Source organism: Schistocerca serialis, chromosome 3 (assembly GCF_023864345.2).
Source record: "Schistocerca serialis cubense isolate TAMUIC-IGC-003099 chromosome 3, iqSchSeri2.2, whole genome shotgun sequence".
Classification (NCBI taxonomy): domain Eukaryota; kingdom Metazoa; phylum Arthropoda; class Insecta; order Orthoptera; family Acrididae; genus Schistocerca; species Schistocerca serialis.
The window spans coordinates 134,727,526-134,744,341 of NC_064640.1; the positions used below are offsets into that span (position 1 = coordinate 134,727,526).

A 16,816-nucleotide genomic window follows, 5' to 3' on the forward strand; every position below is an offset into this window, starting at 1 on the left:
TTGCTAGTGACGGTCTTGAAGCGTTTACTCCATCGCAATGGAATTACCAATTAAGCTGAAGAGTAGGAAACATATCTTTCACAACTACGATTCTGTCAGCAGAAACCTCTGCACTTACCTAATTGCCATGACCTCATGAAGTTAAGGTTTGTTTTACACTAACGACTTTCTTATCTAAATCGACTACTCCTGGTGTGTGCGCGTCACACGGCAGAGTGTAAATCAACCGCCAGCCACGTCACTAGTGGATCGGTGACGTCAGTGATCAATTGATCGAGACGAGTGTAGTGTCTAAAAATCTTGAGTATCCTGAAGACTGTGCCTGCGCAGAGCGGGGGCAGAGGGGGAGACCCCATAGTCTACTAACACAGGAAGCTGATCAGTTCTCGTCTCGTTTACTCGTGTCGTAATAGTTCATTTTGTGCTTTCGTGTATTCTTAATCTTTACTGCATTGTTTGCTTTGTTGCTCTGCATAATGCGAAGACTGCACGGACTCTTTATATTTTTCCTAAGGGTGTTCTCCTACGAGAGACACCAAAAATATCTACATCTACAACTACATGGATACTCTGCAAATCACATTTAAGTGCCTGGCACAGGTTTAATCGAACCACCTTCACAATTCGCTTTCTAATCTCGTATAGCGCGCGGAAAAAATGAACACCTATATCTATCCGTGCGAGCTCTGATTTCCCTTATTTTATTATGGTGATCGTTTCTCCCTATGTATGTCGGCGTCAACAAAATATTTCCGCGCTCAGAGGAGAAAGTTAGTCATTGAAATTTCGTGAGAAGATTCTGCCCCACCAAAAACGCCTTTGTTTTAATGGTGTCCACCCCAAATCCTGTATCATTTCAGTGACACTCTCTCCCCTATTTCGCGATAATACAAAACGTGCTTCCTTTCTTTGAGCTTTCTCGATGTACTTCGTCAATCCTATCTGGTAGGGATCCCACACCGCGCAGCATTATTCTAAAACAGGACAGACAAGCTTAGTGTAGGCACTCTCTTTAGTAATTCTGTTACATTTTCTAAATATCCTGCCAATAAAACGTAGTCTTTGGTTAGCCTTCCCCACCACATTTTCTACGCGTTCCTTCCAATTTAATTTGTTCGTAATTGTAATTACTAGGTATTTATTTGAATTTACGGTCTTTAGATTTGACTGATATATCGTGTAACCAAAGTTTAAAGGATACCTTTTACCAATCATGTGAATGACCTCACATTTTTCGTAATTAAGGGTCAGTTGCCAATTTTTGCACCATACAGATATCTTTTCTAAATCTTTTTGCAATTTGTTTTGATTTTCTGATGACTTTACTGGTCGATTAACGACAGTATCATATGCAAACAACCTAAGACGGCTGCAAAGATTGTCTCCTAAATTGTTTATGTAGATAATTATCAGCAAAGGGCCTATAACCCTACCCTGGGAAACGCCAGAAATATGAAAACGTTCTTTAGTTTTTACAGTACTTGCACGAAGAAAAATCCTGTGTATGTATGAGAAAGTAAATATATAAGAAACATTTCTGAATGTAGGTTACCGGTTTGGTGGTCTAATGATAGAGTGCGAGCGTTGAGGCCACAACTTCAAGCGATTTATTTTCAGTCTGTCTTTAAGCTAGCCTTCACATTTCAATGTTGTGAAAATATGCCAGGGACGACACGTCGTTCAGATTCCACTTTAAAATGTAGGACCCGTTTCCCTGCTATAATTACTGGGACTGGTTAATTGTGCGAAAGACTCCGAAGTGGCGTTCAACCGAAAGAAATTGCAAAAAGGTGGCTGAACATCCCTCTTGAGGGTCTGCCAACAAATTATGACACATGAATTTAATTTAATTTTAATGAAAATTATTGGAACAATGAAAAACGCTCTATTAAAGGAGAAAAATAGTTTGGTATGTTGAAACTTCCTGGCAGATTAAAACTGTGTGCCCGACCGAGACTCGAACTCGGGACCTTTGCTTCTGTAAAGTTTGGAAGGTAGGAGACGAGGTACTGGCAAAAGTAAAGCTTTGAGTACCGGGCGTGAGTCGTGCTTCGGTAGCTCAGATGGTAGAGCACTTCCCCGCGAAAGGCAAAGGTCCCGAGTTCGAGTCTCGGTCGGGCACACAGTTTTAATCTGCCAGGAAGTTTCATATCAGCGCACACTCCGCTGCAGAGTGAAAATCTCATTCTGGAATTTGGTATGTTATTTCTCACTTAGGTCGAATACAAGGTAACGAGACACAAAGGATAAAGTGAGAAGTGGCTTATACCGTCCGTCCATCAGGGACATTTCACTCCTTCTAAAGACGCCCAGTCGACTGTTGGTCCCGTGATTGTGAAGAGGAAACGCGAAGGAACAACTACAGGTAAATGAAGACAACGGAGACTTCATGTACTGACGTATAGGGACCATCGAGCATTGCGGAGAGTGATTCTAAAATCACTCGTGACCTCTAAAGTGCTACCAGCATTCCAGACAGTACAATGGCCGTAAGTAGGGAGTTAAAAAGAGTGCTAAGACAGTGCCACTGAACAGTGACTCACTGAAAGTGAGTGATTTGGAGTGATGAATCACGCTACACTCTATGAGTCTATGGCAATCCGACGGAAGTATTTGGATTCAGCAAGTGCCTGGAAAACTTTACCCGGCCCTACCGGATTAGGGAAGCATGGGGAAGGGAGTCGGCCGTGCCCTTTTAAAGGAACTATCGCGGCATTTATGTGAAGCGATTAAGGGAAATCACGGAAAACCTAAATCAGGATGGCCGGACGCGGGTTTGAATCGTCGTCCTCCCGAATGCGAGTCCAATGTACTAACCACTGCGCCACCTCGCTCCGTCTGTCATTAGGTGTAGTGCTAGCAATGAAGTATGGAAGGGGTTGTTTTACGGTATGGGGATGTTTTTCGTAGTTCTCAAAAATGGCTCTGAGCACTATGGGACTTAACTTCTGAGGCCATCAGTCCCCTAGAACTTAGAACTACTTAAACCTAACTAACCTAAGGACATCACACACATCCATGCCCGAGGCAGGATTCGAACCTGCGACCGTAGCTGTCGCGCGGTTCCAGACTGAAGCGCCTAGAACCGCTCGGCCACATGGCCGGCCTTTGCTGCTAGCCGAGAAGAGTAGGTTATCTGCCGGTATCTGCCACCTCTCATAATGTCCGCCCCAGTAGCTGAGTGGCAGCCGGCACGGTAGCTTAGCGTGTTCGGTCAGAGGGTTATCTACCCTCTGTAACAAAACAACTGAGTGAATGGATCAACGAAGAATCTAACTGAGTGTCATCGGACGTCCGCCTCGAATAAATTCCACGAACAATATCAAACAAAATGAGATAAAAAAGTGGTCATCGCGACAGAATGTGAATCTTAAGGGCCTGAGTTTGATTCCCTTCTGGATCGGAGATTTTCTCCGCTCAGGGACTGGGTGTTGTCCTAATCATCATAATTCCATCCCCATCGACGCGCAAGTCGCCGAAGTGGCGTCAAATGGAAAGTCTCGCACTCGGCGAACGGTCTACCCGATGGGAGGCCCTAGTCACACGACATTTATTTATTTAACTCTCATAATGTCCAACATGAACATGACAGTACATCTCTCACACACACACACATTAGTCAACTAGACTTCACAGATACACTTACGCACACAATTCTCATACTTCGCGAAGGAAAGGTGCCTATCGGGGCGACAGATAGGAGAAACGTTTCCGCTTAGGCAGCTGAACCTGTCCTTCGGGGTCTGTCGGCTGTTCAGACAGACCCATTTTAGTTAAACAAGACAAGATAGACATTATTACCAAAAAATTCGACGATTAAGAAACTTACATTACTTAGACGAGCGAAGAAGAGCATTATTACGCAAATTTTTAATCATTCGGCTGGGGGAAACTTAAATTTAATGAAATGATAATTAAATCAAGACCATAAGCTGTCGACAGGCGTTGATATACATCAAGGGGGAAATTTGTGACCCGACCGGGACTCGTACCCGGGATCTCCTACTTACATGGCAGACGCTCTATCCATAATTTTTCTTTTCTTTCTTTGGACGGTATTGTTCGTTTCGTTTGGTCTGGGCGGACGTCACATGACATCAGTTCAAGTTGATCGTTCATTCCCTTATTCAGTTATTTTTTTATTATTGCAGAGGACAATCGCCCCTTTGACCGAACACGCTGAGCTACCGTGCCGGCGTCCATCTGAGCCACAGAGGATAGTGCGATTGCAGGGATTTATCCCTTGCACGCTCCCCGTGAGACCCACATTCCCAACTTAATGTCCACACACTATATTCGTAGTGCCCCTGCCCATTACACAATATTACTTGCGGCAGACAATCTTACCGAATCCCGTAAGAGTTTGGGCAATGCGTGTGCGTCCAGCACAGAAAAAAAATGGCTGTAAGCACTATGAGACTTAACATCTGAGGTCATCAGTCCCCTAGACTTAGAACTACTTAAACCTATCTAACCTAAGGACATTACACACATCCATGCCCGAGGGAGGATTCGAACCTCCGACCGTGGCAGCCGCGTGGTTCCGGACTGAAGCGCCTAGAACCGCTCGGCCAGCACAGAACAAGAAGGTCAATGGCCGGTTAGCCTTAACTATATGAAAATGATATCTGTTCTTTCGGACATGTCCGAAAGAAGAGATACCATCTTCAGGTACTTAAATTTAATCCTTTAGGGAGAGAATACTATCGTTTTCCTCATTAGTAGCAATGAAAGAATTCAAAAGCAAGCAGCAAAGCAATTTTTTTCAGTTATAACTGCGGGTTGATTACATTGGCTGTCCGGCCTATCTGAATAGTTTACACCGATATCATTTCATGTCGTTGCATCTCCCTCGATTTCACCTCCCCCACCCCTCTACACCGTTCCCTATAGACCTACATATTTCATTTCAGTGCACTGAATCCATTTCAGAATCAGAATGCGATTCAGGCAGAGCATGTAAGCAGTAGAGTGAGACATGTATTTTTGGCAGACGCGGCAGCTGCGACTGGGGCTGTGCCTGCCCGCGGCCTGCTCGGACAACGCGTCGGCTCTGCTGTCGGCGGCGCTGGTGCCCTCTGCGTCCCTGCAGCGCGTGCGGCCAGTCCCCGACCCGCGCTTCTCCTTCTGGACGCTGCCCGCCTTCTACTGCCTCTGGTAAGCACTCGCGCTCCTCTCTGCTGCGTACTCCTAATGCTCGAGGCAGAGCTATACAGGCTGTCCCAAACATTTAAGATAAATGAAGATAGTAACTGTTCTCGAAGGAACAGATACCATTGATGACCGTGCAACTTCTCTAGAATAAATGATAGTTAATTGAAACCCTCAGCTGCCGACATGTATTGTTGATATACCTCAGCTGTCCCCATCGAGGTATATCAACAACACCTGTCCGCAGCTGAGGGTTTCAATTAATGATCATTTATTCTAGAGAAGCTGCACGGTCATCAGTGGTCTCTGTTCTTTCGAAAACAGTTACTATCTTAATCTATATAGTTAAAGGCTACCCAGACATTGACCTTCGTCTGTGTGAATGCGCACAGGTTCCCCGAAATCTTACGGGAATCGTCTCGGAAATACGGAAGCGTCCGATCCCGCCCGTCTGCTTTGGCCCATGATGTCACAAATATGGTGGAAACGACCATAAACCACGATTCCAATATGGCGCATATAAAGTCGGTACGTACACATTATGAGGGCGAAAATACATCGACAAACACACTCACTTTCCACAAAAAGTCTAATGGCACTAACGGGACAAGCTCGAGGAATGGGGCGTTTTTAGGTGCGGGCAAACTAAATATAAACAAATTTAGACACCCACCCCCATACAAAACCCCGAAAAAAACCGACATCACAAAACTCCCCAAATACCACTAAACACAAGATCATCTGGAATCGGACACTTCCCTTGACCTATACAGCTCAACAGCAGCTCCCGATCCCATAAATTAGGATCAAACACTTCCCTTGGCCTATATATCTCAAAAACATCTCCTGATACCAATATCAACATACACAGCCACACATTGGGATCGAACACTTCCCTTGACCTGCGCACTGTTAATTTTATCCGTCATATCCATTTCTAAACAAAAACAACAACCGATTAATTTTACTAAAATTACCACACGATGTACAGCGAACAACACTAAATTAACCTTCACAAAAAATCGTTAACTCACTGAAACGAATTCCACTACAAACATAGCCGACACTCGAACAATTCTGGATAATGAGCAAAAGCAAACTGAGCCCATTACACCACACAAACGAAAACCCTGAACATACCACCAGAGAGCACAACAAACCACAACACGACGACATCTACAAACACGCCACACTCACAAACCAAACTCCTCGCCGTCACGACGTCACACACGACAACACCCGTACGTCACGGGCCAAAGCCGACGCGTGGGATCGGACGCTTCTGTCGACCCATCGTCACCTTAGTGTGCGCGGGTAATGAGTGGATGGGCAAATATCGATTAGGTGGTTTACGTATGTAGATTGTGGACAGTTGGGAATGTGGGTCTCACGGGAAGTGTGCAACGGATAAGTCCCTGCAGTCGCGCTATTCATCTGTGTTTTCGGTGGCTCAGATGGATAGAGCGTCTGCCATGTAAGCAGGAAATCCCGGGTTCGAGTCCCGCTCGGGGCACACATTTTCACCTGTCCCCATCGAGGTATATCAGCAACACCTGTCGGCAGCTGAGGGTTACAATTAATTATCATTTATTTAAGATAAAATCTCACCGGCAATGTGGAGGACGAATTCGCAGAGCGGTAGCGATTTTATCTGTGTGACATACATTGGTGAGTAGAGTTACTCTCTACCAAAACCAAGGTTCGGTAGTCTTGGTACAGTACATAAATGACGTAGTAAATGGTAGGTTTGTCTGTAGAATTGGTAGGTTTAACAGGGAAAGAAACAAAGATGAACGTGTAAGAGAGAAACTGTGAGCAGACAACTTCTCCTTGTTTGTTGTTTGTTTGTTTTGCACATAATCAGAACCGCACGTCTTTCAGTGTTAGTCCATTGTGTATTTTATGTCGTTGAAAAATATAAGTTGCATTTTATAAGTAACAAATATTAGTCGATTGTGTCACTTCTACTCTTCCATTTAACCAAAGCAATTACTCTTCGAGCAGGTACAGTTTACACGCAGGAACATAAAAATCTACACACTTATTGCAATCTTTTACTGAATGGAACATCCTACATCATGGCTAAAGACAAGAATTTCCTCTAGTTATTAAGTCAAAAGTTGCTTAACAATAACAGAAACATATAAGCTCGACGAAGTACTGAAGCGGTGTTTCATATATTTGCGTTTTTTTAATTTTACCTTTTTTTAGGAAATTGCATTTCGTAGCACTATATTATAAATCTGTAATTTTTTTTCTTTTTTTTTTTACTACAACATCCCTCTGTTTCACATTGCAAATCAACGATTTTCGAATAAAACCTGAGTGAAACATTCACAATTTCAGTTTTGCTGCAAATACTGCTTTTTAAGTAAGAAACAGGAGGACAACTATGTAGAACAATCATGTTCGATAGGTTAGGCAGTCCTTTGTATACCCATACTCAGTTTATAGACGGTTCATCGTTTGCAGTTTCTACGGGAATCTAGTAAGACATTGGTCGCATATGCAGACAAAGCGATTGAAATTAGGTTACGCCTAATAGGTATGCAACACACCTAATGTTCAGGTAACACAGTTCCGATCTCAACTGAGCAAGGCTACTAGGAAAATTACCGTAGTCTACGCTTACTTATGACAGTCTACAGAAGCCTGCGGTAGTTTCACAGCTCTACTGACGAGCCAAAACATTCCGACCAACGACCACCACAATACTGAATGCCAGCTGGAGGCGTTGCATGTATGTAATGCAGTTTGACAACACATGAACCTGTGTTCAGTGTATGCCGCCTTTACAATCTGAAGATGGTCATTGTATGGCCGAAACCGGTTATGACTGTGTCATAAACATGTGTTTGCGTCTATAAATAAAAAAAAAATTACAAAAGAATCAATCACGCACTCCACAGACCAAATGTCGTTTTTTCCAAAAGGAAAGTATACTATTTGATCAGAAGTTTCCCAGTATCACTGTGTATGCCCACCCGGTTAGCCGTGCAGTCTAACGCCCGGCTTTCTGGAGTGGGAAGGAGTGCCTGGTCCCCGGCACGAATCCGCCCAGCGGACTAGTGTCGAGGTCCGGTGAGCCGGCCACTCTGTGGATGGTTTTTAGGCGGTTTTCCATCTGCCTCGGCGAATGCGGGCTGGTTCCCCTTATTCTGCCTCAGCTGCATTATGTCAGCGATTGATGCGCAAAGTTCTCCATGTATGCGTACACCACCGTTTGGTTTGATGTGGACCACGGAGGGGTGAAGTGGACAGCGGTAGTCGTCGTGGGGTTGTGGACCACTGCGGCTGTGGCAGGGACGGAGCCTCTCCGTCGTTTCTAGGTCTCCAGTTGGCTGTGCTTCAATATATAAGCGATTAACATTTAGGCTGCATAAGGTGTTTTACTGGTCAGGATGGGTGGCGGTGTGAGTGTGAGGTTCTAAGGGCGAGCAGGTGATCAGCATTGACTGGGACTTAACATCTGTGGTCATCTGTCCCCTATAACTTAGCGTTGATTTACTTAACATTATTCAAATCATGTTAGATATATACTCTGTAGCAGTCACCATCCTTGCAGGCTGCCCCCCACTACGGCCCTCTCCACCCATTCCCCCACCCCCTCTCCATATGCAACGCAGAAGTCCGGTGGCTGACACCCGACATCAACAACGACCCTCCAGCTGGTAGAAAGACCTACTTTTATTCCGCTGACTCGCGCTGGCGACGACCCGGCGATGCTGACTCAGCAGGTTCGGAAACATGCGCTCCGCGCTGGAGGCTGAACGATCGCTTGCCCACTTCAACAATTTTTGCTCATGATTGAATCAGTCTGTTGCATTCTTGGAGTCACTATGTGTCAGACTATGTTAAACGTCTTATAACTTCAAATACAGTATGTTCTGTTCTGTGCCGGCCGCGGTGGCCGAGCGGTTCTAGGTGCTCAGTCCGGAACCGCGCGACTGCTACGGCCGCAGGTTCGAATCCTGCTTCGGGTATGGATGTGTGTGATGTCCTTAGGTTAGTTAGGTTTAAGTGGTTCTAAGTTCTCGGGGACTGATGACCACAGATGTTAAGTCCCATAGTGCTCAGGGCCGTTTGAACATTATTTTGATCTGTTCTCCTTGTCCCCCTTCGTTCCATCTCTCAGTTCAGGTCTCTTAACTCACCATATAGAAAAGTGCTGATTGGAGAGAAGCTCTGTCAGTATACATAACAAATCCAGGCTGCCACTCCTGTGCAAACATGTGGTGGACACAGTCAGCAGTGATGATTTAATAGTGCAGGGAACTATACAGTGACTACCTAGCGCTGTGGATTTTGGAGAAGGAGCACCAGACTTAAGGAAAACATCTAGAAAATTTAAACAAACCGGTATTTATGCCCCTCTACGTTAACAGTTTTATCCTGACCTGCGTATTAATAAACTGCCCAAAACAAGTTTCACACAACCCTCGAGACGTGCATAGGTTGCAGTTTTTTGGTTTCGCTCTCTGGAAGTCTTTGGCGCAAGCGTGTGACTGGACTATCGGCCTGAAGGCGGGTAGAGTGCAGTCTTTCTATTCTACATCCACATCTACATACATACTGCGGAAACTACCGAACTGCGCATGGCGGAGAGTGCGTTGTACCAATACTGGCCATTATCTACCCTGTTCAACTTGCAAATAGAGCGAGGGAAAACGACTGTCTAAAATCCTCCGTACGAGCCCTTATTTTCGTATCTTACCTTCATGGTCCTTACGTGAAATGTACGTTGACGGTAGTAGAATCATTCCGCAGTCGGCCTCAAAAGCCTGTTATCTAAATATGCACAATAGTGCCCTGCGGAAAGAGCATCATCTTCCTCCAGCGATTTACATTTGAGTTCACGAAGCATCTCTGTAATACTTGCGTGCCTATCGAACCTACCGGTAACAGATCTAGCCGCCCGCCTGTGAATTGCTTCGATGTCTTCCTTTAATCCGACCTGATGGAGATCCGCGAACAGTACTCAAGAATGACGTTCTATACGTCGTCTTCTTTGTGGATGAGCTACACTGTCCCATAACCTCTGCAATAAATCGAAGTCGAGCATTCGCCTTCCCTACTATCAACCTGACGTGCTCATTCCATTTTATATCGCTTTGCAGCGTTACGCCTTGATATTTAACCGAAGTGACTGTGTCAAACTGCACTCTACTAATGCTCTATTTGAACGTTAAAAGACTGCTTTCCTAATCATTTGCATTAACTTCACATTTTTGTACACTTACAGCAAGCTGCCATTCATCACACTGTCAAGAAATTTTTCATACTACTCCTACAGTCACTCAATGACGACACCTTCCCGAACACCAAACAGCCTAAACTGTATTGCTGCTCACCAAGTGTGGCATGTCATTTATCTATATAAAGAGTATTCCCTGTGGCCCTAGGAGGGGGAAGGCTGGTGGGCCTCTCGCTCCTGCCGCCTTTTATCCCTGGGAAAGACCTCTACTACTCATTTTGACAGCAAGCTGACGAGACCGGGGGTCATCCTGAAGGGCCTGGAGTGATGTAAACTCCCCGCCCCTATTCACGATTGAACCGGTATCCGCAGGGGTGGAGTGTAGTGATCTACCCACTAGACCACCTCGTCCACATCTTTTGCTGTACACCCATGTAATGCAACGTCTGTTGAAAGACAACTAACTGCTGAATATGGTATGGTACAAGAACTGTTTTAGGAGGTAATTCGCCTGATCACTATGATTATGAGAGCCACAGTATAGTCAGCATCCCCTGAGAGGTCATTCAGCGCCTTTCGACGAATTAAAAACTTGCCTCAGATCAACAACGATACAGCCAAGGCTCGCCCATCTACTTCTCCTTTATGTTCATCAAGACAGTGCTTGGAAAATAAATTTTATGGGTATCATTAAAGAATTTATTTCCCGGTTCAAATGGTTCAAATGGCTCTGAGCACTATGGGACTTAACTACTGAGGTCATCAGCCCCCTAGAACTTAGAACTACTTAAACCTAACTAACCTAAGGACATCACACACATCCATGCCCGAGGCAGGATTCGAACCTGCGACCGTAGCGGTCACGCGGTTCCAAACTGAAGCACTTAGAACCGCACGGCCACACCGGCCGGCTTATTTCCCGGATTCCGGAAAGAAAAACTATGTTCGGAAATATAATGCAAAATTTTTATTTTAAAAGGAAACAAAATACCTCCGAAGTAAACTAATACCTCTGAATTTTTTATGTGGAAACTCATAAAGCTCTTTATACAAGGTGTTTATAAATGAATATCGGGGTTTTAACGCTTTATAATATTTATTACATTGAACTTTCAGTTATAAATGACATGTTAAATGAAAGAGCAACTCAAACAGTTTTACCGAGAACCTTATAAATGTTCAATGTGAGCACCATTTGTCACATGGCAAACATCAGATCTATAGCGCAAGCGCTGGATAGGCCCCAAGGGGTCCAATGACAGGGCTTGCTTTGCATGGCCTCCACGTTCACCCGACCTAACGCCATGCGATTTTTTCCTTTGGGGTTTCATTAAGGATCGTGTGTACGTGCCTCCGCTACCAGCAGACCTCCCTGAATTAAGAAACGGGATTGAATCAGCTGTTGCTGCAATCACTGAAGACACACTTATCAACGTTCGGAAAGAACTCGGCTATAGACTTGATGTGTGCCGTGTGACAAATGGTGCTCACATTGAACATTTATAAGGTTCTTAGTAAAACTATTTGAGTTGCTCTTTCATTTGACGTATCATTTATAACTGTAAGCTTAATGTAATAAATATTATAAAGCGTTAAAACCCCGATATTCATTTATAAACACCCTGTATAAAACATTCTACCACTTTTTCTTCATGTCTACTCATTTGTAGCCCTCTGCCGCTAGAGTAGAGTGAAACATGGCGGTGTGTAACGTAACTACGTCGGTGCGTGAGAAACTCCGAGCTGTAATCGAGTTTCTAAGTCGAATAGTTCGTCCACACAAGGAGCACCCCCCTCCTTCAGCATGACAATGCCAGACCACGCATGCGGGCTGCGACATCTGCAACAATCCGACACCTCGGGTTCACTGTCGTCGACCATCATCCGTGTAGTCCTGACGTGGACCCACCAGATTTTCATCTGTTTTCACAGTTTAGAAGACAGCTTCCATGATTTCACTTTTGATGCTGATGAAGCGTTGTAAGCTCAGTTGAGGTTGTGGCCCGTCAACAGGGTGAATCTTCCTATAGTGACGGTATCAACAAACTGGTGTCTCGTTGGGAGAAATGAGTTTTTTACCAGGATGACTATATCGAGAAATAAATGTGTACACACGCAGAATAAAAATATAGAATGTTAGTGCTATTTTCTGTCTTTAAAAAGCATTAAAATTTTATTTGTTTTGTCTACTGGCTATCGCCAACGGCTTTGCCGCAGTGGTAACACTGCTTCACGTCAGATCACCGAAGTCGCGCTTGGTTAGCACTTGGATGGGTCACTGTCCAGGTCTCAAATGGTTCAAATGGCTCTGACAAGGGAACCTCCCCATCGCACCCACCTCAGATTTAGTTATAAGTTGGTACAGTGGATAGGCCTTGAAAAACTGAACACAGATCAATCGAGAAAAGAGGAAGAAGTTGTGTGGAACTATAAAAAAAATTAGTAAAATATACAAACTGAGTAGTCCACGCGAAGATAGGCAACATCAAGGACGATGGGAATCTAGGAGCGCCGTGGTCCCGTGGTTAGCGAGGGCAGCTACGGAACGGCAGGTCCCAGGTTCAAGTCTTCCCTCGAGTGAAAAGTTTAATTTTTTATTTTCAGTATATGTGACAAACTCTTATGTTTTCATCACTTTTTTGGGAGTGATTATCACATCCACAAGAAAACCAAAATCGGGCAAGGTAGAAGAATCTTTTTACCCATTCGCTAAGTGTACAAGTTAGGTGGGTCGACAACATTTTCCTGTCATGTGACGCACATGCCGTCACCATGTCGTATAGAATATATCAGACGTGTCTTCCTGTGGAGGAATCGGTTGGCCTATGACCTTGCGATCAAATGTTTTCGGTTCCCATTGGAGAGGCGCGTCCTTTCGTCTACTAATCGCACGGTTTTGCGGTGCGGTCGGAAAACACAGACACTAAACTTATTACAGTGAACAGAGACGTCAATGAACGAACGGACAGATCATAACTTTGCGAAAATAAAATTTTTAGTCCAGGGAAGACTTGAACCAAGGACCTCTCACTCCGCAGCTACTCACGCTAACCACGGGACCACGGTGCTCCTGAGCTCATGATTTCCTTGATGTTGCCTACCTTGCGCATGAACTACTCAGTTTGTATATTTTACTAATTTTTTTCGTAGTTCCACACAACTTCTTCCTGTTTTCTCCATTGATCTGTGTTCAGTTTTTCAAGGCCTATCCACTGTCCCAACTTATAACTAAATCTGAGGGGGGTGCGATGGGGAGGTTCCCTTGTGAGCACTATGGGACTTAACATCGGAGGTCATCAGTCCCCTAGAACTTAGAACTACTTAAATCTAACTAACCTAAGGACATCACACACATCCATGCCCGAGGCAGGATTCGAACCTGCGACCGTAGCAGTCGCGCGGTTCCGGACTGAAGCACCTAGAACCGCTCGGCCACCGCGGCCGCCCGTCCAGCTCTGCCGAGTGCAGTTGGCAAGCGGGGAGCACTTAGCCCTTGTGACACCAATGAAGGAGTTACTTGCTGAGAAGTAGCGGCACTGGTCACGAAAACTGACAACGGCTGGGAGTACGGTGTGCTGACCACATGTCCATCCACATCCGGTGACGCCTCAGGGTTAGGGTGACACGGCGGCCGGTCCGTACCATTGGGCCCTCAAGGCCTGTTCGGACAGTGTTTTTTTTCTGGCTACCGGTTTCGTTACACAGTACCATTCTCAGGCCATCCCCTGGCATGCAGTCGTCATCCTCGCTTTGCAAGTAGGTGTGTCAAATATTCACGGTATAATCATACGAACTGCCTTACGATCACGTTCTGCACGGAAGATGGCATTCAGATCAACTTCCAACCACGCCAGCAGGGCACCTATGAAGTGGGATAGTGTAGAATGAGATTTTCACTCTGCAGCGGAGTGTGCGCTGATATGAAACTTCCTGGCAGATTAAAACTGTGTGCCCGACCAAGACTCGAACTCGGGACCTTTGCCTTTCACGGGCAAGTGCTCTACCATCTGAACTACCGAAGCACAACTCACGCCCGGTCCTCACAGCTTTACTTCTGCCAGTATCTCGTCTCCTACCTTCCGTGCTTCGCTAGCTCAGATGGTAGAGCACTTGCTCGCGAAAGGCAAAGTTCCCGAGTTCGAGTCTCGGTCGGGCACACAGTTTTAATCTGCAAGGAAGTTTCAAGTGGGATAGTGTTTGCAGGGTAGTATCTCATCCACAATCGCTGTGCACACAGTCAAAGATGGCGCAATATGGCACAGAGTAGACGCCTACAGACTCTCTGCTGTGGAGACATTAGGAAAAACGGAAGCGGACGAGTTGTAAACTGATGTTCAAATGGTTCAAATGGCTCTAAGCACTATGGGACTTAACACCTGAGGTCATCAGTCCCCAAGACTTAAAACTACTGAAAACTAACTAACCTAAGGACATCACACACATCCATGCCCTAGGCAGGATTCGAACCTGGGACCATAGCAGCAGCGCGGTTCAGGACTGAAGCGCCTAGAATCGCTCAACCACAGCGGCCGGCTAAACTGATGTGACTCGGTGGCTTTATGTGAATCGTTCTATTGTTTCTCGGATGAGCTGACAGTTTATGGAGACTGTATCCCAGAGACCAAAACAGGGCCGAACACGTGTCACATCAGAGAGAGTGGACCGTTATTTGGCTGTAAGAGCACGACAGTACCGCCTAGGTACTGCACTGCAACTGACATCTAACCTCGTGCATCCCCTGGACGTGCTGTATCGAGACAAATGATGTGCAGAAGGCTTCAGCAGAGTGGCTGTTATTGTTGCAGACCTGGAGTCTGTTTACCTCTGGCATGTCTTCACCAAAGGAAACATCTAGAGAGGAGCCTCAAAATGCCATCTGGATGGTCGGACGGTGGACCAATGTTCTTGTCACAGATGAGTCCCAATTTGGTTTGAAGAGTGATTAAAAATGGTTCAAATGGCTCTGAGCACTACGCGACTTAACTTCTGAGGTCATCAGTCGCCTAGAACTTAGAACCAATTAAACCTAATTAACCTAAGGACATCACACACATCCATGCCCGAGGCAGAATCCGAACCTGCGACCGTAGCGGTCGCTCGGCTCCAGACTGTAGCGCCTAGAACCGCAAGGCCACTCAGGCCGGCTTGGAGAGTGATTCTAGACGGTTTCGCACCTGGAGGGCACACGAATGTGGGACCACAAACATTATGGAAAGAGGTCGATATCGAGGAGGATCCCTATTGGTGTGGGCAAGGATTATGTTCACCAGTCGAACATCTCTTCATTAAATTGTACAGGTCAATCAGCAAGATTTAACTGCTGTCAGGTACCGTGAGGAGATCTTGGGCTCTCATGCATAGTTGTTGCGAGGTGCTGTGGACCCAGACTTCGTCTTGATGGACGATAATGCTTGACCTCACACAGCACGAATGGTTGAGGTTTTTTGGAAACGGAAGATATTACATGCATGGCGTGTCCTGCTCGCTCTCCTGATTTGAATCCCATAGGATATATCTGGGATGCACCAGGGAGATGGGTTGCATCACATCAGCATCCACCAACCACTCTCCAAGACTTGTGAGCTGCTCTGCTGGAAGAATGGGCGTTATTAGCTCAACATGAGATCGATGATATCATTCACAGCATGTCCCGTCGTTGTCAGGGCTGTATTTGTGCTAGAGGTGGCCGCACCCCATCCTGAGCACATTAGCCTGTTGCCAGAGTGTGTGTGCAAATCCGTTAAGTCGAAAAAAAAGGGAAATACACCAATGGCCACTAAAATTGCTACACCAAGAAGAAATGCACATGATAAACGGATATTCATTGGACGCATATATTATACTAGAACTGACATGTGATTACATTTTCATGCAATTTGGGTGCATAGATCCTGAGAAATCAGGAACCAGAACAACCACTTCTAGCCGTAATAACAGCCTTGATACGCCTGGGCATTGAGTCAAACAGAGCTTGGATGGCGTGTACAGGTACAGCTGCCCATGCAGCCTCAACACGATACCACAGTTCATCAAGAGCAGTGAGTGGCGTATTGTGACGAGCCAGTTGCTCGGCCACCATTGACCGGACGTTTTCAGTTGGTGAGAGATCTGGAGAATGTGCTGGCCAGGGCAGCAGTCGAACATTTTCTGTATCCAGAAAGGCCCGTGCAGGACCTGCAACATGCGGTCGTGCATTATCCTGCTGAAATGTAGGGTTTCGTAGGGATCGAATGAAGGGTAGAGCCACGGATCGTAACACATCTGAAATGTAACGTCCACTGTTCAAAGTGGCGTCAATGCGAACAAGAGGTGACCGAGACGTGTAACCAATGGCATCCCATACCATCACGCCGAGTGATACGCCAGTATGGAGATGACGAATACACGCTTCCAAGCTTCCAATGTGCGTTCAACGCGATGTCGCCAAACACGGATACGACCTTCATGATGCTGTAAACAGAACCTGGATTA

General features: G+C 45.7%; 1 protein-coding gene across 1 annotated transcript in view; it reads left to right on the forward strand.

Moving 5' to 3' along the window:
• Positions 1-16,816, forward strand: part of LOC126470719 (nose resistant to fluoxetine protein 6-like) — a 185,110-nt gene that overhangs the window by 82,245 nt on the left and 86,049 nt on the right. Inside the window, exon 3 of the mRNA XM_050098722.1 lies at positions 4,994-5,157. Coding sequence (XP_049954679.1) covers positions 4,994-5,157 — 164 coding nt within the window. The remainder of the gene's footprint in view (positions 1-4,993; positions 5,158-16,816) is intronic.